The sequence below is a fragment of the Ranitomeya variabilis genome, chromosome 2 (genome assembly GCF_051348905.1).
Source record: "Ranitomeya variabilis isolate aRanVar5 chromosome 2, aRanVar5.hap1, whole genome shotgun sequence".
In the NCBI taxonomy this organism is placed as follows: Eukaryota; Metazoa; Chordata; class Amphibia; order Anura; family Dendrobatidae; genus Ranitomeya; species Ranitomeya variabilis.
Genome location: NC_135233.1, coordinates 372628663 through 372652237, shown reverse-complemented (window position 1 = coordinate 372652237; position 23575 = coordinate 372628663). Strand labels below are relative to the sequence as shown.

General features: G+C 48.1%; 1 protein-coding gene across 2 annotated transcripts; it reads left to right on the top strand.

Annotated features, from left to right (window-relative positions):
• The first annotated feature begins 302 nt into the window (after positions 1–302).
• Positions 303–23204, top strand: LOC143806063 (G-patch domain and KOW motifs-containing protein-like). Of its 2 annotated transcripts, XM_077286001.1 has the most exons (8): positions 303–651; positions 3760–3911; positions 5862–5995; positions 14868–14974; positions 15851–16058; positions 16141–16273; positions 22101–22188; positions 22997–23204. In XM_077286001.1, exons 1-7 carry the CDS (start codon positions 500–502, stop codon positions 22157–22159), a joined length of 945 nt encoding a protein of 314 aa, XP_077142116.1. In that variant the 5' UTR covers positions 303–499; the 3' UTR covers positions 22160–22188; positions 22997–23204. The 2 variants fall into 2 exon arrangements, with proteins under 2 accessions (XP_077142116.1, XP_077142117.1); XM_077286002.1 differs by lacking the exon at positions 22101–22188 and having other exon boundaries at positions 493–651.
• Positions 23205–23575: the final 371 nt, after the last annotated feature.

Here is a 23575-nt window from a genome sequence, read left to right as displayed (position 1 = left end):
CCCTGTATGGCCGCCTGGCTGAGGCACTGCCGCAGTGACCCTTCTTTAGCTCTTGGGGACAGTGTAACCTCTGACTTCTCTGCACATTAATAATATGACTTATAATAACAAAGAGATTCCGTCTGACTGTGGAATTTTGTATAGTTTATTGCAAAAATAAAAAACATGACTGAAAGCAACAAATCAGAGCTCAGCTTTCATTCTGTAAACTGCTTTGGAAAAATGAAAGGCGAGTCCTGATTGGCTTGTCCTCCTACAATGCTTGTTTACATGAATAAGACTCCCAGTAAGGAAGCTGCCATTATAGTATAATGTACGTCGGCGCTACCAGCTGCTGCTGGTCACACTCCAACTCTCAGCTAAAGTGAGAATTAAAGACGTCTAGCGTGACCTGCTGGGAGTCGTAGTTTTCTGACAGCTCGGCTGACTGAGCTGCGCCTCATCAAAGAACTACGTTACCCGGCATGCCGCGCGATACACGGGCGCTTAAGTTCCCAACATGCAATGCGAGGTGAATGGGGAAATAATGATGGCGGACTCCGGTTCTTCTCAGGCTCCGGTATCTTTCGGGTTCAGTCGCGTCTCCAGACCGAAGCTTGTCACTAGCGGCCTTAAGGAGGCGGAAGATGGGGAGGAGAAGGAGCTGCTGAGGTGAGAGCAGTGGGCAGTCAGCCTTACCAGTCAGGAGGCTGGGAGTAGTAGTCCTCAGTATTGTCGCCTTCTATCCCTGCCCGTCCTGTAAGTCTGAGTGCACACAGCGGATATTTCTCAGGGATCCGTCAGATTATTTTTGTTCTGGAAGAATCCCATCAGATTTACCGTGTGGAAATACCGTCCCCGTTACTGCCCTGCAGCGTCCTGTCATCATGTGACCGCTGCAGACAATCACTGGCCCCAGTGACGGACGGGGATGTCATCGCTGCAGGACGGGTGTAGGGTCACCATACATGGGGGGGATCGGGCTGGGCCCTCTGTCTTACACGGCAGCGATCAGAGCAGGCTCCTGTCACTGCTGTTAATTTAAATGGCGCGGTGAATCGGTAACCGTAGCGTCTAAATGGGGCGTCCTTCGCTGTTTGCGGAGGGCTGATGGGTTGTCATAGCAGCTGAGGGTCTTCAGAAGGTTCCCACCACAGGCCGGGGTCCACAGACGTGCCAAGATGGCGGTGATGGGGCCTTCAGCAAGTCCTCAGCTGCTATGGCAATCGCAGGGTCAACTCTCATAAGGGAAAAAAAAATAGACTGGAATAAAAAGACATATTTGATGTCTCACCGTCCATAATCACTGAAAATATAAAACTGATGAATCTGGACGATAAAGAAAAAATCTAAACCCCTGAATTACAGCAGCAATTGTACTACAAAACAATCCACATGTTGTATCTAACCAAAAAATGGTATCAATAAAATCCACATCTCGCCAAAAAACGAGTCCTGTTGTGTCCCCATTGATAAATAAAATAATAAATTAATAATAAAAAAATAATAAATATATTGGTTGTTGAAAATAGCGACACAAATTAAAAAAAACTTCTATTTTTTTTTTTAAATTCTTTCTTTATAAAATTTAGATTTTTTTTTTTTTTTTTTTTTTTTACCAATAAGATAATGGAATAAAACTAACTACTCATGTCTGATATCGCACTGACACGGAGAATCATGTTGTCAGGTAATTTTTACCACAAAACAAACACCTTTTTTTCCCACTATTTTAACAGAATTTATTTTTTCACTATTTTTCAGTACATTATAGGATAATATTAATGTAATTCGTAAGTATAAATCATCCCACAGAAAATCATCAACAGAAAAAAAGTCTCTTGGAAATGCAGCTGTAATGCAGCGCTGCCCTCTTATGTTTGGTCACCGCTTGTCTTCTGCGCTCTCGCTGCGCCGTCTGTCTCTTGGGGCCTGATAACGTGTCATCTGCAGTCGCCAAACACTGTCCAGCGCGCTCACATGGCAGATCACTGGGGACATGACATCATCCGACCCCCGGTGATGTCACTCTGGCACACAAGGAGCGAGGAACGCAGAAGCAGCAAGGTTAGGTGATGTGTAAGGAAGAGACGCCGCTGTCAGCAGAGTTTAGTGATGGAGAATTCATGTTCTCTATTTTTTCCATTCGTTTTGGAAAATGTTCCTGTTACTCATCAGTATACGCCGCAGGCTATTAGCGCGTGAGCCGACTTGTGCGCACCTCCTGGGATTGATGGTGATGAGACCAGAGGTGTATTACAGATGCGTCACAGCAGGAAACTATCACTCAGGCCCCACTATTACCTATCCTAAGGATGGTCGACATCTTCTGGATCAGTGGGGGTCCGACTGCTTATCCCGAGAATGTGACCCTGACATAATTTTCTTATTTTCTATGGGACTGCCAGAGATAGCAGAATACACTGACATGCATAATTAACGGAGTTAGTGTGATCAGTCAATTCAGAACCGAATTCTCAGGTTCAGTGGGGGTCCCAGCTTTTAGGCCCCTACTGGTCTGCAAGTGGTTGCCTATCTTTGGAAAAGACAATAACTTTTAAAGGGAATCTGTCACCAGGTTTTTGCCACCTAAGTAGCATAATATAGGGACACAGACCTTGATTCTAGTGATGTGTCACTTACAAAGCTGTGTGCTGTAGTTTTGATTAATCTTTCTGATAAAAACTGTAATTTGATCTCTAGAGGACTAGTAAACTTGTGGCAATGTAGTCCTCCATATTCATGAGCTCTGTATAACCCCACCACTGATTGGCAGCTTCCCATGTGTACACTGTTGTCAGAGGTGTGGGCAGAGTTATACAGGGCTCAGATTCGCAGCTCTGCTAGATCTACTGCAGATAAAATTATGAATTTATCAAAACAGCAGCACACAGCCCAGTAAGTGACACACAGCTGGAATCAGTGTCTCTGCCCCTACATCATGCTGCTCTCAGATGGGATAGAAATGATTGCTGATGGATTTCCTTTTAAAGGATTATTCCCCAACCATCAAATTAGGCCCTATATTCATCCGTAGCGATTCTCAAGATTGGGTATCTGTGACTCTTGAAACCGAGGCTGTACCGATGTGGAGGTGTGCGGTCTCTGCTTTATTCACTGTTAATGGGATGGCAGAAATAGCTGAACACCGACAGACAAATAGTCAATGAATGGAGCAAAGGTTGAGTGTGTGCATCTGCGCCATACAAGATGCGGCAGTAGGGTCCTAGTCTCTGGGTTACAGTGCCCTGATGGGGGTCTCAAAGGTCAGACCCCAGTGATCAGCAAGGTTTTCCCTGTCCTATGCATAGGGGATGGTTCTTTTTGGCAATGTTTATTTTTATCTTTTTAATCACTTATATAGTGCCACTAATTACACGGCGCTTCACACACATTTTCGCCACTGTGCCCATTGGGGCTCACAATCTAAATGTCCTATCAGTATGTCTAAACATTCACACCTGAGTGTGACTATAATGATCCTCTACTTGTGGCCAGTAGCCCCTCGCGCCTCAGTCATGGAGCCCTCCAGTCTCTAAACCGTTCCTGCTACCTTGCTTTATTCTTCTGTGTGTACTGATTAGATGGGCACTAGAGAAGAAGCTTTTGTTCATTCTGATCTCATTGCTCATGGGTGGGATGCGTGAAATACAGTGCTGGAGCAGCAGAGCAGTAGAAGAGCTCTAGGAAGGACTCTGTGCTTTTTTTTTTTTTTTTGTATTGACTGTTTAGATCGTGGAAGAAAATATTTTTAAGCATTAATATTTTTGCTCTTTGTAGCACTAAACCTGTCCAGGAGGCCAAATCTCTCATGATCCCACTGATACAGAAGAACATGTGGTCCCAGCAGAGTAAAGAGAGAAATGAAAATGGCGGCACACAGACGGAGCTGGACCCGGTGCTCTCGCAGGCCGTACAGGAGCTTATTGACGGTACAGTCTCATTACTGATTGCATCCATTCACTCTTCTAGTGTCAGATTGAATCAGAGAGTATGCAAACCCCTGCAAAATAGAATAGGGCATGGCAGCAATTTTAAAGGGGCTGTCCAGGCTTGGTGTTAAAGTCTGCAGTCACTTTATGTGAATCCTCACAGCATGCAGTGTGCGCACTGTCATGATTCTCTGGCACTGGGAGCAGGTGGTCATATGACTGCAGATATGTGATTTACATACTTCCGGAAACATTTTGGGTTGACTTGGCAGGCCTTGTTCCATTCTCTTGCATTGAGCAGGGCTGCACACATCTAGTCTGCTCGTGACCACATGTATGCATATCACATATTTGCAATCACGCACCCACCAACATCCGGCACCGGAGAATCATGACAGTGTGCACAGAGCGTGCTGTGAAGATTCACAAGTCTGCAGTCACACAGTGACAGTTTCCTGAAGCTTGGCTGTAAGCCCGTCTGTTGCTTATGAGCTGTGTAGTTTGTAAATGTGAACATTGGACGTACTTAAAGGGAGGTTTCATACTAACCAGCCATTTTATACTGAAGCTTGTCCAACATGGTGTAGCCTTAGAAAATCCTAGCGAGGAGCTTCCCCTGACCATACAGTCCCTCATATCGACCATTCCAGCAACCTGCCGGGCATCGTCTGCCAGCGAGAGCTTATCTTACCGGTGGCACCATGGCTCATAGAGGGCGTTTCTGAGTGGGGCATCGTTTTCCCCATAACATCCATGGGGAGGAACATGAGGTGCCCCCAGATCCATTATTGGACTCTCCACTCCTTGCTGCTTACAAATGCAATACTATTAATGACACCAATGGCATTTCGGCAGATTTTCATACAAAACATGATTAGACTGATATCTAGCTCAAAATATCAAATTATTTTTTATTTAAGTGGTAAAAAAAAATAAAACTGAAACTTGGTAAAAAAAAAATCTTTTTCCCGCTTGTCACCATTTTCCAAGAGTTTTAACGTTTTCAATTTTCGGGATAATGAGCTGTGAGGACTTGGTTTTTTTTTGTTTTTTTTAGCCCTGAGCCGATGTTTTATTGATATAATATTTGGGTAGATACAATTTTTTGATCACCTTTTATTGCATTTTATTTTTGTGTTATTGCGATTGCCGAAAAAAACGCTATTCTGGCATTTTGATTTTTTTTCTCGCTACATGGTTTAACGAGCGAATTAATGTATTTTATATTTTGATAGATCAGACTTTTATTAACGCAGGGAAACCGCGTGTTTTTTTTTTTTTTTTTTAATGTGGGGGGAAAAGGGGGTGATTTGAATTTTTTTTTTTTTTTTTTTTTGCCCATATTGTGTAAAACTTTTTTTTTTCTTTTATAACTTTCCACTGTATTTGTTAGTCGCTTTAGGGGACTTGAACCTGCTATCATCTGATCATTTGCACTACACGGCAGCGCTATAGTACTATTGTTTACAGTGTAAATCGCATTCTCCTATGAATGATGGCTACAGGAGCTCCGTGATTACTGGCATGGGGGTCTTCAGATTAACAGTGGCATTTAACAGATTAACAGCCACGGCCGGAGGTCCGCTTCAGCAATGACTATTAGAGGCAGATGGCGGAATATCACAACCATCATCTAACGGGAAACATTTGGGATCAGCTGCAAGGAGACAACTTACGGTGGACATAGTACATCTTATGTCCTTAAGGATGAGACTTCTGCCCGGTAATGTAGAATTTTGGCTAATACAGGTCTTGGTGAATGCTCAGGAGGAAGGGGACGGGTCCATAGCATATCCTCCCTAAGACCACCCAATTGTGCAGTCAGAGCAGATAACTCTTGATGCTTTGATTTGTTCCCACCACCTTACATTTAAAAAAAATATATATATATATTAATATATATATTATATATCTTTTTTTTTTTTTTTTTTTTTTTTTAATCTTGTAAAGAGTCCCGGAAAAAAGATCAGGATGATTCTGATGGGAGCAACCAAACGATCAGCATCCCCCTACTAGTGCAAAACAAAGTACCCGATGGCTACGAAGACAGAGACAAAGTAAACGTGAGCCTGCGGCCGGAGTCTGTAAGTCGTCTCTCCCCCTTCTTGTCTGTTTATAGGGAATCTGTCTCTGTTGCTTTGCAGAGATGGAGCCTGTGTGTCACAGCCCGGGCCCGACCATATAGACGAGCTGTAGCTGCTGGTTGTAGTAGTCGGTCAGAAGGAGGGGAGGTGAGTATTGTCTGAGGCCCTGGCAGAGGCTGTTGCTCTCCTCCATGACGCTTCCGTTCATCTAAGTAGCATGGTATGTGCTATAGCAGCGGAGCTTGATCTCGCCTCAATAAATCGCAACAGCGAAGTACAAGAAGCTCAGTGGCCGGACATGTATATTATGTTTTTTTTCAGTTTATATCTCCGGCCACTGAACTCAAAGGTCCTCTGCTATAACACCTGTCATCACTACTTAGATAAAGCGACAGAGGGGAGTAACATCACATGCATGGGATACCCCTGCCCGCGCCACCAGCAGAGAATATCACCTTACCTTCCCTTCTATGCCATTAATGCAAACCATCAGCGAAATCTCCTCCACATGGTCGGGCACAGACCATTACACCAGATACGGCGGGCGCACCATCATCAATTTATCTCAGCACAGTAACTTTTATTTTTTTTTTTTAAAAGCATCCAATTGTGGAAATGTTTAATTTTCTATCATCTATCGATTAGACAGCACTTTTGTTTGTGAGACTATCCCTTTAATTATAATGGCCTGGCTTCTCTTACGCATAAGGATTGGTGATAAGCGAACGTTCTTGAATAAGGCTGTATCCGAGCATGCTCGTGTGCTAACCGAGTGACTTCGGCGTGCTCGGAAAATACGCTAGCGTCTCCGCGGCTGCATGTCTCATGACTGTTCGACAGCCATAACACATGCAGGGATAACCTAACAAGAAAAAAATCCGTTCATGTGTTGTACCTGTTGAACACCCGTGAGACATGCAGCAACGTATTACCTGAGCACACTGAAGACACTGTTAGCATCCGAGCATGCTCAGATAACACCCTTTCTCCTTCGCCTCATTGGGGGACACAGGACAGTGGGTGTATGCTGCTGCCGCTAGGAGGCTGACACTATGTAAATATATAAACATTAACTCCTCCTCTGCAGTATACATCCACACTGGCTCCAGCTAAAGCAGTTCATTCTTAGTGTCTGTAGGAGGCCCATGGGTCTGCTATTCAGAACACAATTTTTTTTTTTTTTTTTTATTCTATTCACCTTTTTTAATATTTTTCCTTTTAAAGGATTACAGAGGCGACAGATCCTTTCAGGGTTCCATCTCCCCCAACCAACAACAGGCGGGAACGTGGAGTGTCGCCTTCACGTACCCCCTCCTGCACCATTCGCATCCCTGAGCTATTCTAGGGGCGACTGGTCTTTTCAGGGCACTGATCTTCCCGCACCAACAACAGACAGGAACATGGAGTGTCGCCTCCAGGTACCCCTTTCTACAGCCAGGCTTACTAATGCTGGACTAACAGCCCTGACCCATCCTGGGGGAGTTAACCCCTAGGATGTCCAGAGGCACCCACTGCATCACCACTGATAGAACAGCAGTGATGGAAGGAGGCGGACGGTCCCTCTCCACATTCCTAACAAAGAAATGGTTCCTGCATCGTCAACGCTGCAGCACCCGACCTGCAGGCAGAGCAGTCGAGCAGACAGGATGGGTAAGCGCCCAGATCGGGCCCGGCAAGGGGGGGTTCCTTTAGCGCGCTCGGTTTCCCCCGGGTGCGTCCCTGCCGGCGCCGGAAATGTAGCCCCCGGTTTTAGCGTTTGCTAGGCCGCAACCCGGAAGCTCGCGTTACGCCGGTCCTCTTGGCGCTTCTCGCTCACATTGAGACTGCCTTTCCTGCTCCCGGCAGCCATCTTTTCCTTTCCGGCTGCCTCTCAGCCTCACAAACATCCCAGCAGCTATTGCCAGCCGGATTGATAACACCGGGAGGTTCTTACAGGACCTGGGTAAGAGTTGTGCGCGGTGATTAGCCACCAACACTCTCTATTGGGGAATTGAGTCAGGACATACTGAGGTACACATGTCATTCTCCAAGACATTTAAGAGGGCACCAAGACGCATACAGTGTTTTTTACCTCATGTACCACCTGTCAGACAGGGACAGAGTACTCCACTCTGCCAGGCCTGTGATCCCGAATGCGCTCAGGAGCCCCCCGCCGCTACCGAACCCAGTGTACCTAGCCCCTCTGGGTGGGCTTCGTCACTGTCGCAGTCCATGGCTTTACTAGCTAAAGCGACCGAGTCCCTCCAAGACCCTTCATCGGGTCGGGGCATCTGCCTGTCTTAGAGTTCCTCCACCACACGGGAACTGTCAGCCTGTAGGGGCCGTTCTCAGTCAAAAGATATACAGGCATCTATAAAACGGACCCGTAGCACGTCTCCCGGGCCCTCTCGCACCTCACCAGGGGTTCGCAGCAATCAGGACTCTGAGTACAAGTCTGACGGGCCCCTCGACCTCGATTTGCCGGATTATCAGGCAATGGAGGATAGTCTCATAGAGGCTGTCAACCAGACTTTGAAGGTTGACGAGGACTTTATCTCCATCCTGGATCACGAGGTGTCCTTCAAAAGGACCAAACGTCCTCATAGGGTGTTTGCCAATCACCGAGTTTCAGGACATGGCTTTTTACGGCTTATAGAGAGGCTGGACAAACGTTTCTCAGGTCAGAAGCCTCTTGACGCAAGATACCCTTTTTCACTGGATCTGCGTAAGCAGTGGACAGAATCCCCCTCCGGTTGATCAACCTGTATCCCGTCTGGCTTCCAAAACCCTTTTATCCTTACCAGACGGATCTTCGATTAAAGATCCCGAGGACCTGGCGATGGGATATATACCAGAATGGCAAGCCAGGGGGATTCGGTATGCCTGTCAAACTTTAGAGCGGCGGGAGTTGAAACCCTTTTCCCAGCTGCAGTCGGAGTATGGTCTTAGAGCATCTGGGGGCTCCAGTATGCACAAGTACGGTATGCGTTTGTGGCTCAAAATGAAGGGGATTGTTTCCGAATTCAAAGCGACTTAGTATTGGACTACATCTGTGGAGTGGGGACAACGAGGTGTGTTATCTCATCTCTGTATAAGAAGTTACTCCATACTCACTTATTGGGATATCCGATTGGCGCGAGGGCTAAATGGGAAAGAGAGTTGGGTCGCTTAGAGGATGAAACGTGGGAGGCTGTACTAGAATGGATACCGAAATTATCACTAAATGAGCCATATAGACTTTCCCAGCTTTATATTGTACACAGAGTGTATAGATCCCCAGATGTCCTGTGCAGAGCTAAGTTAAGATCAGACTCGGAATGCCCTAGATGTAGGAATGATAGTGCTGGAATGTTTCATATCTTGTGGAGGTGTCCGAGATGGCCTGTTTTTTTGTTTTTGGTTGGTGGTTATAAGTCGGATAGAAGGGGCATATAGATGTGTGATTCCAAGAGAACCTTTGGTGTGCGTGTTGGGGTATGTGGATGAGATAGTTGTGGATAATAAGCTGAAAATAGCAATCGCTAAACTACTATACATGGCTCGGAAGGTCATAGCCAGAAATTGGATCAAAGAGGAGCCTCCCTCGAGGGGAGAATATATTAAATATGTGAAGCAGGTCATTACCCTGGAGAAGGGTGTATATCAGAAAAGAGGGAAGATGGTCCTGTACGATAAATTATGGATGCCTTTTGCTGGAACTAGGTTAGGGGAAGTTACGGGAAGCAAGGCTTGAAGAGGGTTCGCTTATATACCAATGGTTTATATGTTCAAAATAAGTCAGTGTATACGGATAATATATATAATACTACAAGACATGTTAAGAGAAAAGCGTGAGCTGTCTAAAAAAGGGAAAGGAGGGGTGGATAAGGAGGGGTCAAGAGTGGAGAAAATGAAAATTTGTCTTAATGTGAAATGTTTTATTTTAATTTTATACTTAATAAAAAATATTTGAGTGAAAAAAGATCCCAAGGACCATCTGATAGAGAATCTTGCCCATTTGGTTTTTGAAGCCTCGGGCTCAGCCCTCTCTCCCTCTTTCGCAGCGACGTGGGTAGCCAAAACAATGGTCTCCTGGACAGATACTCTGAGCAGATCCATACAGGGTAGTAATCTTCCCCCAGAAGCAGCGGTTCTGGCAATCAGATCGCTTTAGCCAGAGACTATTTGGTACACGCTTCTCTGGATGTGGCTAACTGCTTTGCGCTTGCGGCCTCAAATGCCATCTCTATGAGGCGGACACTGGCTCAGGGAATGGCGAGCGGACCCTGCGTCCAAAGAGTCCCTAACCTCTCTGTCTTACCAGAGCGGTTGTTTGTTCAGAGAGAAGCTGGATCGGCTTATCTCTAACGACACATGTGGAAACAGTAAGGTCCCCAGGTTTCGTGTAAGACCAATCAGTCGTGGAAGAGCCGACTAAGAAGTCCAGATCTAAGGGATCCCGGTCCCATAGATTCTCACCTAATTGACTCGTGGCATTATCCGGTCGACACCAGCCGAGTAGGCGGCCATCTACTCCGGTTTAGTCATGCCTGGCTTCCTGTCGTTCACAGCGAATGAGTCAGGGACCTGGTATCCTCCGTGACAAATAGAATTTTCTTCCCGCCCCCCCCCAGCAAGGTTCTTCCCCTCTCGTCCACCCAAAAGCGAAGGCGCGGACACGATCCCTTTTCGGGCCATCGATTTGTTTGTCAAGATGGGATCATTATTTCGATACCAGAAAAGCAGAGGTTCGAGGGGTTTGACTCGAACCTATTTGTGGTCCTGAGGAGGGGTAGAACAGAGGCCCATCCTGGACCTAAAACTCCTCAACAAATTTGTCAGGATCCGGCAGTTCAGGATGAAGTCCCTCCCCTCTATCATCTCCTCGATGGAGAAGGGGAGTTCCTAGCATCCATCGACAGTTCACTGCCTGGCCTTTCGGCCCCACCACCACACCCAGAGTGTTCTCGAAGGTCATGGCGGCCATCATGTCCATTTTGCACTCTCGGATCATGGTCGTATTGCCTTTCCTAGACGACCTTCTAATCAAGGGACTGTCCTTCCAGGCCTGCGTGGAGTGCGTGCGTTTCACTATGGATACTCTTTCTCACCTGGGCTGGATAATAAGCTTAAGCAAGTTTTCCCCTGTTCCAGCTCAGATATCCTTTTTAGGCATGACCCTGGACACTTTCTGAGGGTTGGTGAATCCCCCCGAGACGAGGTCTTAGCCCTTCAACAGGGAGCCCGGGCACCTTGTCGTCCTTATCCTCACTCTCTTTGCTTCAGCATGGGGATCCTGGGCAAGATGATGGCAGCAATGGAAGCTATTCCCTTTGTCCAGCTACACTTTCGTCCTCTGCAGCATGCGCTGCTGGCAGCCTGGGACAGCAACCTATTCTCCCTCGACCGACGGTGCCGTTTTTCTCTGCGGGACAAGCAGAATCGCGCCTCCCCTCCCGATCAACGTCCTGGAGATTCGGGCGATCTGGTTGTCCCTGCAGCATTTACATCGTCTTCTGGCAGGTTGCCCCATCCGAGTTCATCATCCGCTGGGCAGAGAGAAACCACTCAGTCATCTTGGCAGTTCACATCCCAGATGTGGAAAACTGGGCGGCAGACTTCCTCAGCCATCAGTGCCTCGCTTCGGGAGAGTGGTCATTTCATCTGAAGGTCTTCCAACAGATTTGTCATTACTGGGGGACTCCGGTCGTGGATCTGATGGCATCAAGACTAAACGCCAAGGTGCTAGAATTCATAGCTCGGTCCCGGGATCCAAAAGCCATCAGGATGGATGCCTTGGTTCTTCTGTCGGTTTCATTTTCCGTACGTGTTTCCCTCACTTCCGTTACCCACGAGGGTCATAAGTAAGATCAAGCTGGAGGGGGTCACAGTGATCCTGGTTGCTCTGGACTGGCCACACAGGGCGTGGTATGCAGAGTTGGTGCAACTTGTCGTCGACGTTCCCTGGCGATTACCGGATCGTCCGGACTTGCTCTCCCAGGGCCCGATTTGCCACCAGAACTCAGGTGCCATGTGTTTAACGGCATGGCCGTTGAATCCTGGGTCCTGAGCTAAGCTGGGTTCTCCAGAGGTAGTGTCCACCATGATTAGCGCTCGGAAGCCTGTATCTGTGCGCATCTTTCAGCGCACCTGGAAAACTCTTTTCGCATGGTGTAGAGACTGCGGTCGTCCTCCTCTATCTTCTCCATTCCCACCTTTTGGAGTTTCTTATTCAAAATTTTTAGTGTTTTATAATACAATACACAAATAAAACAAACATATCAACAGGTTCAAATGAACACACCATGGCATAGTAACTACCGAAATAGAGAATTGTTTAGTTACATGAAAACAAACAACTCCATACGGTATCAACAGTAGTTTGCAAATGACTATTGACAACCTGTTAAACCTAAATAACAAGAAGAAGAGAAGAAATGTTTATAAGGACCATGAGGACAAATCACTAAGGCAGACGGAGTATGTACTATGATACCGGGATAAGGTAGCAATTATCTTATCCTCATCGATGTACCAAAATATGCTAAGAAGGATTCCCAATAAAACCATTTTGCAGCCACTTGTGTATGGTCCATATTGGGGTTTCTTCAGTCTGTCTGGACTCGGGTATAGCGCTTAGTTCCCTCAGGTTGGTTTCCGCCTTATCTATTTTGTTCCAGTGCAGGATCGCTTCCAAGCCGCAGGTGAGGTCTTTCATTCAGGGGGTCTCCCACATGTTGCCTCCTTATATAGAAAGCCTTTGGATGTCTGGGACCTCAACTTGGTCCTCCCTACAGGAGTCTCCTTTCGAACCTCTGCGGGACGTTTCGCTAACCCACCTTTCATGGAAGGGCGCTTTCCTTGTTGCGGTGACGTCAATCAGGTGGGTTTCAGAGCTGGCCCACTCTGTCCTGTTGAGCTCCTTTTCTAATTTTCCACCAGGACAAGGTGGTCCATCCTTCTTAGCCAAGGTGGTCTCCTCTTTTCACCTTAAGGTACCTTCACACGAAACGACATCGCTAGCGATCCGTGACGTTGCAGCGTCCTGGCTAGCGATATCGTTTCGTTTGACACGCAGCAGCGATCAGGATCCTGCTGTGATGTCGCTGGTCGCTGAATAAAGTCCAGAACTTTATTTGGTCGTCCGATTGCTGTGTATCGTTGTGTTTGAAAGCAAAAGCAACGATACCAGCGATGTTTTACACTGGTAACCAGGGTAAACATCGGGTTACCAAGCGCAGGGCCGCGCTTAGTAACCCGATGTTTACCCTGGTTAGCAGCGTTAAAGTAAAAAAACAAACAGTACATGCTCACCTGCGCGTCCTCCAGCGTCTGCTTCCTGACACTGACTGAGCGCCGGCCCGAAAGTGAAAGCACAGCGGTGACGTCACCGCTGTGCTGTTAGGGCCGGAGCTCAGTCAGTGTCAGGAAGCAGACGCTGGGGGACGCGCAGGTGAGTATGCACTGTTTGGTTTTTTTTACTTTTACGCTGGTAACCAGGGTAAACATCGGGTTACTAAGCGCGGCCCTGCGCTTAGCAACCCGATGGTTACCCGGGGACCTCGGCATCGTTGGTCGCTGGAGAGCGGTCTGTGTGACAGCTCTCCAGCGATCAAACAGCGACGCTGCAGCGATCGGCATCGTTGTCGCTATCGCTGCAGCGTCGCTTCGTGTGAAGGTACCTTTAGTGAGGATATTGTCCTGCCCTTGTTTTACCCGACACCGGTACATCGGGTGGAGAGGGCTCTTCACACTCTGGATTTGGTGAGGGCTCTCAGGAGCTACATCTCAAGGACAGCGTCCTTATGTAAGTCGAACGCTTTATTCATTCTTCCTGAGGGTCACAGGAAGGGACTCGCCACTTCAAAATCCACAATAGCCAGGTGGATACACTTGGCTCTTCAAGAGTCATACCGTCTCAGGGGCAAGCCTATCCCAGTGGGGATTAAGGGTATGTGCACACGTCAGGATTTCTTCAGAATTTTTTGCGGATTTCCCATGAAATTGGAGTGTCAGGAAAAAAACACAAAAATTCCGCCAAAAAAAAAAAAAAAACATGCATGCGGATTTCTGGCAGAAATGTCCGGATTTTGTCAGGAAAATTTCTGCAAGAAATCCTGACGTGTGCACATACACTAAGGCGCACTCCACTTGGTCGGTGGGTGCTTCTTGGGCCATTCTGCACCAGATGTCGGTGGAACAGGTCTGCACATATTCTCTAACGCTGCAACGTTCAGGCTTCTGCAGATGCGGGCTTGGGCAGGCGTATCTTTCAGGCTGTGGTAGTGCATGTATAGACAGTTGATACATGGGGTTTGAATTCCCCACCCAGGGACTGCTTTAGGACATCCCATGGTCCTGTGTCCCCAAATGAGGCGAAGGAGAAACATGGATTTTTGTGTAGTCCCCATAAAATCCTTTTCTACAAGCCACTCATTGGGGGACACAGCACCCCCCCATCCTGTTGGCCTGATGGCTGTGTTTGTTCTTCACTGAACTGGTTGGGGCTGGAGCCAGTGGGAGGTGTATACTGCAGAGGAGGAGGAGCTAATATTTGATATATTCACTTAGTGTCGGCCTCCTAGTGGCAGCAGCATAACACCCATGGTCCTGTGTCCCCCCCCCCCCCCCAAATGAGTGGCTCGGAGAAAAGGATTTTACGGTGAGTACTCAACAATCCATGGATCCCAGCACGCTCGCTGATCAATAATAAGGATATATACTGACTGCAATCTGTTGTAAGCACATTGTAGTAATTGCTGTTGTGGTTACTAGTGTCTCTGGTGGTCCGTGCCCTTCTTAACCCGTAATAACCAGATCCTGTGACTCCTTCCCTCTGCAGTGCTGGACAATGACGTGGCTCCGGTGCAGCAATACGTTAAGCCATCCTGAAATCATGTTTTTTTTTCAACAGGCGGGGGCTGCAGACTATGAAGTGGTCGCTGTGGAGCAATATGGCATGGCAATGATGAGAGGAATGGGCTGGAAAGGGGGAGAAGGCGTCGGAAAGACAATTAAACAGTGCGTATGATATATGGCCAGCAAATATTATTGGACTATCCTAATCATAGAACATGGATTTTTGTCCCATAAAAGATCATTAAAACATAAAACGTCTCGAAAAGCAGCATTTGATTGCGGACTGACTTCTTATTTGCTTTGGTACTGTTCTGGTTGCTGTACATGGTGTATACACCAGCCACTTTTGGACCGGGTGTCAGACCCACACGTATCTGATACTGAAGACCTATCCTTAGCATAAGTCATCAGTATAAAAGTCCAGGACAGTTCCTTTAGTAATTGCTGGAAGGGAATTATGTCTCGTTAGCCATGGTCACTTTGGGGGACAATTTGCCATCTTTTTGGATTAATATGGCTTTACAGAAAGCAGTATTGTAAAGGCTTGGGCTACTTTCACACTAGCGTCGTACGACGCATGACGAATTGCGTCGTTGCGACGTACCGACGCAAGCAGTGAAAGCGCCGCACAACGGGGGCAGCGGATGCTGTTTTTCAACGCATCCGCTGCCCCATTGTGAGGTGCGGGGAGGAGGGGGCGGAGTTCCGGCCGCACATGTGCGGTCGGAAATGGCGGACACGGCGCACCAAAAAAAGTTACATGCAATTTTTTTGGTGCCGACGCAACCGTCGCACGACGGTTGTGACGTGTGGCAATGCGTCGCTAATGTTAGTCTATGGACAAAGAATGCATCCTGCAAACAATTTTGCAGGATGCGTTTTTTAGCCACAACGACGCATTGCGACGTGCAGTGCACGACACAAGTGTGAAAGTAGCCTAAGTAGATGTTTGTCTCAACCAACCACTGCATAAGAAAAAGTAAATCTCCCAAAAAATATAATTGAGTCAATCTCTATCATTGTTTCCTTTCCACATAGGGATTTGAAGCCTTTAGAGCAAAAGCGCTGTCCCAATGGGCTAGGACTCGGAGCCGACCGGTCTGCTATCAATGATCTGGAGCCCCAGAAGACACATAGACCCTTGAAACAAGGAGACAAACCAGAAGATGAAGAAGAAGCAAAAGGCCTTGGCCCGGGCAGCGCAGTGTTAATACAGAGCGGTACCCACAAGGAGCTGTATGGGAAGGTGCGGTTAGTGATTGTCCTTGTATATGGAAACACGTCGTGTCCTCATTACCCCCGATCACCATTATCTGGTCTCTGTGTAGGTGGAGGGCCTGGATGCCGACAACTGTAGAGCAATGGTGAAGCTGGCGATCGGTGGAGAAGTCGTCACCGTCTCCAAGTTTACGTTACGATTGGTCAGCAGAGCAGAATACAACAAATACGCGAAGGATCTCAGTAAGTACGAGACGTGATTATTCTCCAGCCATTCGCGATGATCGGAAGCGACATAAGACAGACGCGCCCTGTGACGCCCTTTCTGATTTATTGCACCGCGCTGCACCCACACAATATAAGCTCACGTGACGGGCGTACCACCGCTGTATGATCCCAGTCCGCAGCCTCACTTGGCTCTTATCTCCACCAATGTCCGGGATCAGATCTTTTAAAGTAAATTTCAGCTTCTCCGACTCTTTGCAGTTCTTTAGCCTGCAGAAAGGACTACCGTATTTTCCGGCGTATAAGACGACCCCCCAACTTTTCCAGTTAAAATATAAAATCTTCTTAAAAGTCGGGGGTCTTCTTATACGCCGTATGTCATCTTATAGGGCCGGTGACTAAAGTGCCTTTTGGGTGGGAGTGGTCCCGATGACGACGAGGGGGCGTCTCACAGGAAAGTGTGAGTGGACTATCCCCCATTACCTCATCGTAGCGCTGAAGCGTGGGGTCTCTGCTGGGAGCGGCGGCTCCTCTTTGTGCCGCGTGAGTGCTGTGCTGTGGGGCGGCGGCTCCTCTTCTGCAGTGTGGGGCCTCTGTGCGGCGGCGTATCTTCATGCAGTCAGTCGGGACTCCTCCGGCATCTTCTTAAAGCCCGGAGGCCCCGCCGGCAGCTACACTGCTGCGATGCGGTGGCCTCCGGGAAAATGGCCGCTGGGGGCGGCGCATGCTCAGATTCAGATCTCGTCCCAAGATCTCGGGAGACGAGATCTGAATCTGAGCAGCGGCCATTTTCCCGGAGGCAGCTCCATTGCTGCGATGCGGTGGCCTCCGGGAAAATGGCCGCTGGGGGCGGCGCATGCTCAGATTCAGATCTCGTCCCGAGATCTCGGGAGACGAGATCTGAATCTGAGCAGCGGCCATTTTCCCGGAGGCAGCTCCATTGCTGCGATGTGGTGGCCTCCGGGAAAATGGCCGCTGGGGGCGGCGCATGCTCAGATTCAGATCTCGTCCCGAGATCTCGGGAGACGAGATCTGAATCTGAGCAGCGGCCATTTTCCCGGAGGCAGCTCCATTGCTGCGATGCGGTGGCCTCCGGGAAAATGGCCGCTGGGGGCGGCGCATGCTCAGATTCGGATCTCGTCCCGAGATCTCGGGAGACGAGATCTGAATCTGAGCAGCGGCCATTTTCCCGGAGGCCACCGCATCGCAGCAGTGTAGCTGCCGGCGGGGCCTCCGGGCTTTAAGGAGATGCCGGAGGAGCCCCGACTGACTGCATGAAGACACGCCGCCGCACAGAGGCCCCACACTGCAGAAGAGGAGCCGCCGCCCCACAGCACAGCACCCATGCGGCACAAAGAGGAGCAGCAGCCGCCGCTCCCAGCACAGAGACCCCACGCTGCAGCACTTTCCTGTGAGACGCCCCCTCGTCGTCATCAGGACCACTCCCCCACCCACCCACCATATACACCCGGTGTACAAGACGATACCCGGCGTATAAGACGACCCCCGACTTTTAAGAAGATTTTCAGGGGTTAAAAAGTCGTCTTATACGCCGGAAAATACGGTAATTATTTGGTTACCATGATATGTGCTTGCACAAGGGTTACTGATTGACTGGTTTGGCCAGGTTTATAGTCCTGCCGTCACTTTACACTTATCCTAGGAAAGTCTGTGACCTGAGCTCTGGTGGGAGATGACTGGTCGTACATCCTTCTCGTGTATTCATTCGGGGTAAGGAGGGAGCAGCTTGTTTCTAAAATAATGTAGTTTAGGTTAATTACAGCTAGTGCCCCTGATTGTCGTGTGGTCGCTCCAGACCCAAGTCCTGTGTTCGACGTTCAACATGGGATGTAGTTCCTTGAGCCTGTCATAGCTGTTGTGTAGTGGAGGAGGCTGGTTTTGGCAGTGGCAGATCGAACTATTCCGTGCTAATCAATGGGTCTGTAAAAAAATCTAAAACAGCACAGGAATGATACTGATAATAATAATAATAATAATTTTTATTTATATAGCGCCAACATATTCCGCAGCGCTTTACAACTTATAGAGGGGACTTGTACAGACAATAGACTTTACAGCATAACAGAAATCACAGTTCAAAATAGATACCAGGAGGAATGAGGGCCCTGCTCGCAAGCTTACAAACTATAAGGAAAAGGGGAGACACGAGAGGTGGATGGTAACAATTGCTTTAGTTATTTGGACCAGCCATAGTGTAAGGCTCGGGTGTTCATGTAAAGCTGCATGAACCAGTTAACAGCCTAAGTATGTAGCAGTACAGACACAGAGGGCTATTAACTGCATAAAGTGTATGAGAACATGATGCAAGGAACCTGATTATGTGTTTTGTTTTTTTTTCTATTTTTAATAGGCCACACAGGGATAGTTAGGTTAATGCGTTGAGGCGGTAGGCCAGTCTGAACAAATGCGTTTTTAGGGCACGCTTAAAACTGTGGGGATTGGGGATTAATCGTATTAACCTAGGTAGTGCATTCCAAAGAATCGGCGCAGCACGTGTAAAGTCTTGGAGACGGGAGTGGGAGGTTCTGATTATTGAGGATGCTAACCTGAGGTCATTAGCGGAGCGGATGGCACGGGTAGGGTGGTAGACTGAGACCAGAGAGGAGATGTAGGGTGGTGCTGAGCCATGGAGTGCTTTGTGGATGAGGGTAGTAGTTTTGTACTGGATTCTGGAGTGGATGGGTAGCCAGTGTAATGACTGGCACAAGGTAGAGGCATCGGTGTAACGGTTGGTGAGGAATATGATCCTGGCAGCAGCATTCAGGACAGATTGGAGCGGGGAGAGTGTGGTAAGAGGGAGGCCGATTAGTAGAGAGTTACAATAGTCCAGACGGGAATGAATAAGAGAAACAGTAAGAGTTTTTGCAGAGTCGAAAGTAAGAAAAGGGCGAATTCTAGAAATGTTTTTGAGATGCAGATAAGAGCGAGCCAGTGATCGGATGTGGGGGGTGAATGAAAGCTCGGAATCAAGGATGACCCCAAGGCAGCGGGCATGTTGCTTTGGAGTAATGATTGAACCGCACACGGAGATGGCAATGTCAGGCAAAGGTAGGTTAGTAGAGGGAGAGAACACGAGGAGTTCAGTTTTTGACAGGTTCAGTTTCAGATAGAGGGAGGACATGATGTTAGAGACAGCGGTAAGACAATCACTGGTGTTTTCTAAGAAGGTCGGAGTGAAAGCAGGAGAAGAGGTGTATATTTGGGTGTCATCAGCATAGAGATGGTACTGGAAACCATCATTAGAGACTTTAATGAGGGCAGTTTCAGTAGAGTGTAAAGAGCGGAAGCCAGATTGAAGAGGGTCGAGAAGAGAGTTATCTGAGAGATAGCGGGTAAGACTGGAGTGGACCAGGCGTTCCAGGAGTTTAGAGATGAAGGGAAGATTAGAGACAGGTCTATAATTGGCGGCACAGTTTTGGTCGAGGGAGGGTTTTTTAAGTAATGGATGTATAATGGCATGCTTAAATGAGGAGGGAAAAATACCGGAAGTGAGGTAAAGGTTGAATATTTTTGTTAGGCGAGAGGTGACAGCCAGGGAAAGGGACTGGAGGAGATGTGACGGAATGGGGTCACTGGTGCAAGTGGTCGGGCGAGAAGATGCAAGGAGCCTGCTTACTTCTTCTTCCGTAACTGGTTCAAAGTCAGAGAGTGAACTAGATGCAGTGGGGGAGGGAGGACAGTGCCTGGTATGAAGAGATTGGGAGATGATTTCCTGTCGAATGTGGTCAATTTTTTCTTTGAAGTAATTGGCCAGATCGTCAGTGCGGAGATCTGTGGTTGGGGCCTGCTCTCTTGGGTTGAGTAGGGACTGGAAGGTGTCAAAGAGACGTTTAGGGTTATTGGACAGTGAGGTGATGAGGGTGTTGAAATAGGTTTGTTTGGAGAGGTGAAGGGCAGAGTTGTATGTTTTTAGCATGAACTTATAATGGATGAAATCTTCGGGTAGATTAGATTTTCTCCACAGACGTTCGGCGCACCTGGAGCATCGCTGCAGGAAGCGTGTTTGCAGCGTGTGCCACGGTTGTCGCCGTCTGTGTCGAGTTGCTCTATGTATAGGAGGTGCAGCTTCATCCAGGGCACTTTGCAGGGTTTCATTGTAATGTTTCAGAGCAGAATCAGGACATGAGATGGAGGAGATTGGGGCCAATTAGGAATGCAAGTTCTTCATAAGTTTCTGGGTGTTAATGGCCTGTATGTTTCTATAAGTGTGGAAAGTGGGGGTGACCTGAGCGGGATGGCAGTTCTTGATAGAGAATGAAAGAAGGTTGTGGTCAGAGAGCGGGAGAGGGGTGTTTGTGAAATCATCCACTGAGCAGAGTCGGGAGAAGACCAAGTCAAGGGAGTTTCCATCTTCATGCGTTGGAGAGTTAGTATGCTGCAAGAGGCCGAAAGAGGAGGTTAGAGATAAAAGGTGAGAAGCAGACGGGGAAAGGGGAGAAGCAGTGGGGATGTTGAAATCACCCATGATAAGGGTGGGGGTGTCACAGGAGAGAAAGTGTGGAAGCCAGGTGGCAAAGTGATCCAGGAACTGATGAGAGGGGCCAGGAGGACGATACACCACCGCCAAAAAAATATTGTGTGCCGGATCTAATGTTTGGTCTGTGTCTCCATTTCTACTGATAGTAGAAATGGAGACACAGACCAAACATTAGATCCGGCACACAATATTTTTTTTTTTTTCCAGTGGGTCTCAACTGTCTGTCATTAGACAAATGTGACTAATGTCATGTGAGCTGTAATCTGCAAGAGATAAGTGTGATTTTTATATATATATATATATATATATATAATCACTTATTTTACATATACTGTACACACACAGGCGTGCTTCAATACACTAGACCAGTGGTGGCAAACCTATGGCACGGACAGGGGGCACTCTGAGCCCTCTCTGTGGGTATGCGTGCCGCCACCACAGCACTCCCAACATCTAGGAGTGTAACGATCGCAGTCACAAAGGGTACGACCGGGCCCATGCTAAGAGGGGCCCGCCAACGCCAAATTCATATGGATGTGCGTCCAAGTACGCACAGTCCGGGGCAGAAACCCTCCAGGTCCCTATGCTGACATACACGCCGCCGGCCAATCAAAGGCCGACAGCAGATGTCCGCTTACCAGCGGCATGTAGTGCATGAGGTCACTGCCATGCACCACCCGTGCAGCACACCAAAGTCGGCTGCCGGTTACAGAACAGGATGCCACACAGCGTGGGAGCCAGGAAGGTGAGAATAAGAACAGAAGGGGCTCAGGATGGGGACATTATACCAGGATGGAAGGGGGGAGTTGTTATACCAGGATGGATGGAGTGGGCAGGTGGCGTTATACCAGGATGGATGGGGGGTGGCGTTATGCCAGGATGTGGTGGGGGGGAAGCTTTATACCAGGATGTGCTAGTAAGGGGAGCTTTATACCAGGATGGGGGAATGTTCTACCAGAATGCAGACAAACACCTCAGTATTCAGGTTAAATTGCTGTGTTGGCACTACGTGATTTATCTGACTTTATCCCAAAGTCAGTTTTGGGCTTCAGTTTGGGCACTGTCTCTGGAAGCGTCGCTATCACTACCTTACACCTTGTGTATGAACGATGCCTGGAACATTAACCTTGAAAATCCAAGCACATGACCATTAAATCCTGCCAGCCCTTTCCGATGTGTGGGGCAGTCTCAGAAATGTCTGTAGAAGATGTTTTGAGCCCCACGACCTTGGTGTGTTGGACAGAAACTGGACATATCCTGGAAGGTAAACACAAGCCCCCAAAACAGCGTCCAGGGATTACCCCTCTGGTGCCGAATCCACAGTCATATTTTCTCTCCGTCCCACAGATATAAAGCAGGACATGCTGGAGACTGTGATCCCCAAAGAGGAGAGGGAGAACATGTGATGGTGGTGCTGGGAAAACATCGCGGCCAGGCAAGTAGACAAGTCTCAGAATATATCCTGCTGCATTCAGGGAGACGCCAACTGGAGCTACAGCCGCAGCTTCGGGGGGGATCTCTCTGGTTTCACTGAGCACATAATAATGCATGCATTTAACCCTTTAAACTTAAACCGACATCCGTATATAAACTTTACAACGTATTTGTCCATTTGCCAATAGGGGGAGCCACTTTATACCTCCTAATGATGGGTACATAAGGAAAGAGGGCGGAGGCCAGCACCTACACAGCAGGATAGACCTTCACATTTTGACAAATTTCCCCCCCCCCCCCCCCCCAGATGCTGTGTGCGTGCGGCCCGAATCATGACAGACGCTGTGTGCGTGCCGCCGGTGTGTTTTAACATGAAATAATGTAGAGATTCATGAAGAACAAACTCTGAAAAACTGTCCGGGACATGGCTGGTTAATGTGAGGCTGTTCCCCCGGAGCTTCGGGCTTCCTTTCAGGACCACCCATGAGGACCCTTCCAGTGTCAGTGATGGCCTCCATCATGCTTCCAGACTACACTCAGCGTCCAGGGTTCTCGTTGTGCTTTGTGTTTCTGTGGCTGCAGCCGTGTTTGACATCTGACTCTTACATGCAAATGATGCCGCACACAAATCCGGTGTCGGACACCGACCGCAGCAGCTGCGGAGATGTACAGCTCAGATTGTGCTCTGCCCAGAGGTCGGTTGTGACCGGAGGCTCTGCAACACTACAACTCCCATCATGTCCTGCCGGCTGGAGACAGAAGGGGTCGTGTATCTTCTGACTCACCATACTTTTCCCTTTCTTTCCTAGGTGGGGAAGATACTCCATAGAGAGCGGCAGAAAAGCCAGGCGCTGGTGCAGCTGGAGGGGGACATCGATGCCACCTTCAGCTACGACGTCATATGTCACTACACCGCCATGCGAGAGGACTGACCGCTGCCTCAACCAATGATGACACGACATTTTGTGCATTTGTCTTTTTTAATTAGTACCAGTAAATAAACAGTTTTTTGCACAATTTCTGCAGCCTTAATATGAGATTATAGTCTCCCTTAAAGGCACGTGTCACAGACTATCCCTTTAACCTGGGCCTTGCATCTGCTCCTGGGTATAGAGATCTCCATACATTTATATTGTCATCTGCATCAGGCGCGATTCTCACACGTAAAGGCACGTGTCACAGACTATCCCTTTAACCTGGGCCTTGCATCTGCTCCTGGGTATAGAGATCTCCATACATTTATATTGTCATCTGCATCAGGCGCGATTCTCACACGTATTCTCCCATCCATTTTTCCTGGTACAATTAACCCTTACGAGACCGGGGTAAAAAAAAAACACCCTTGCATAAACATTAAAAAGAAATACGGGACAATGTCCTAAAAATAA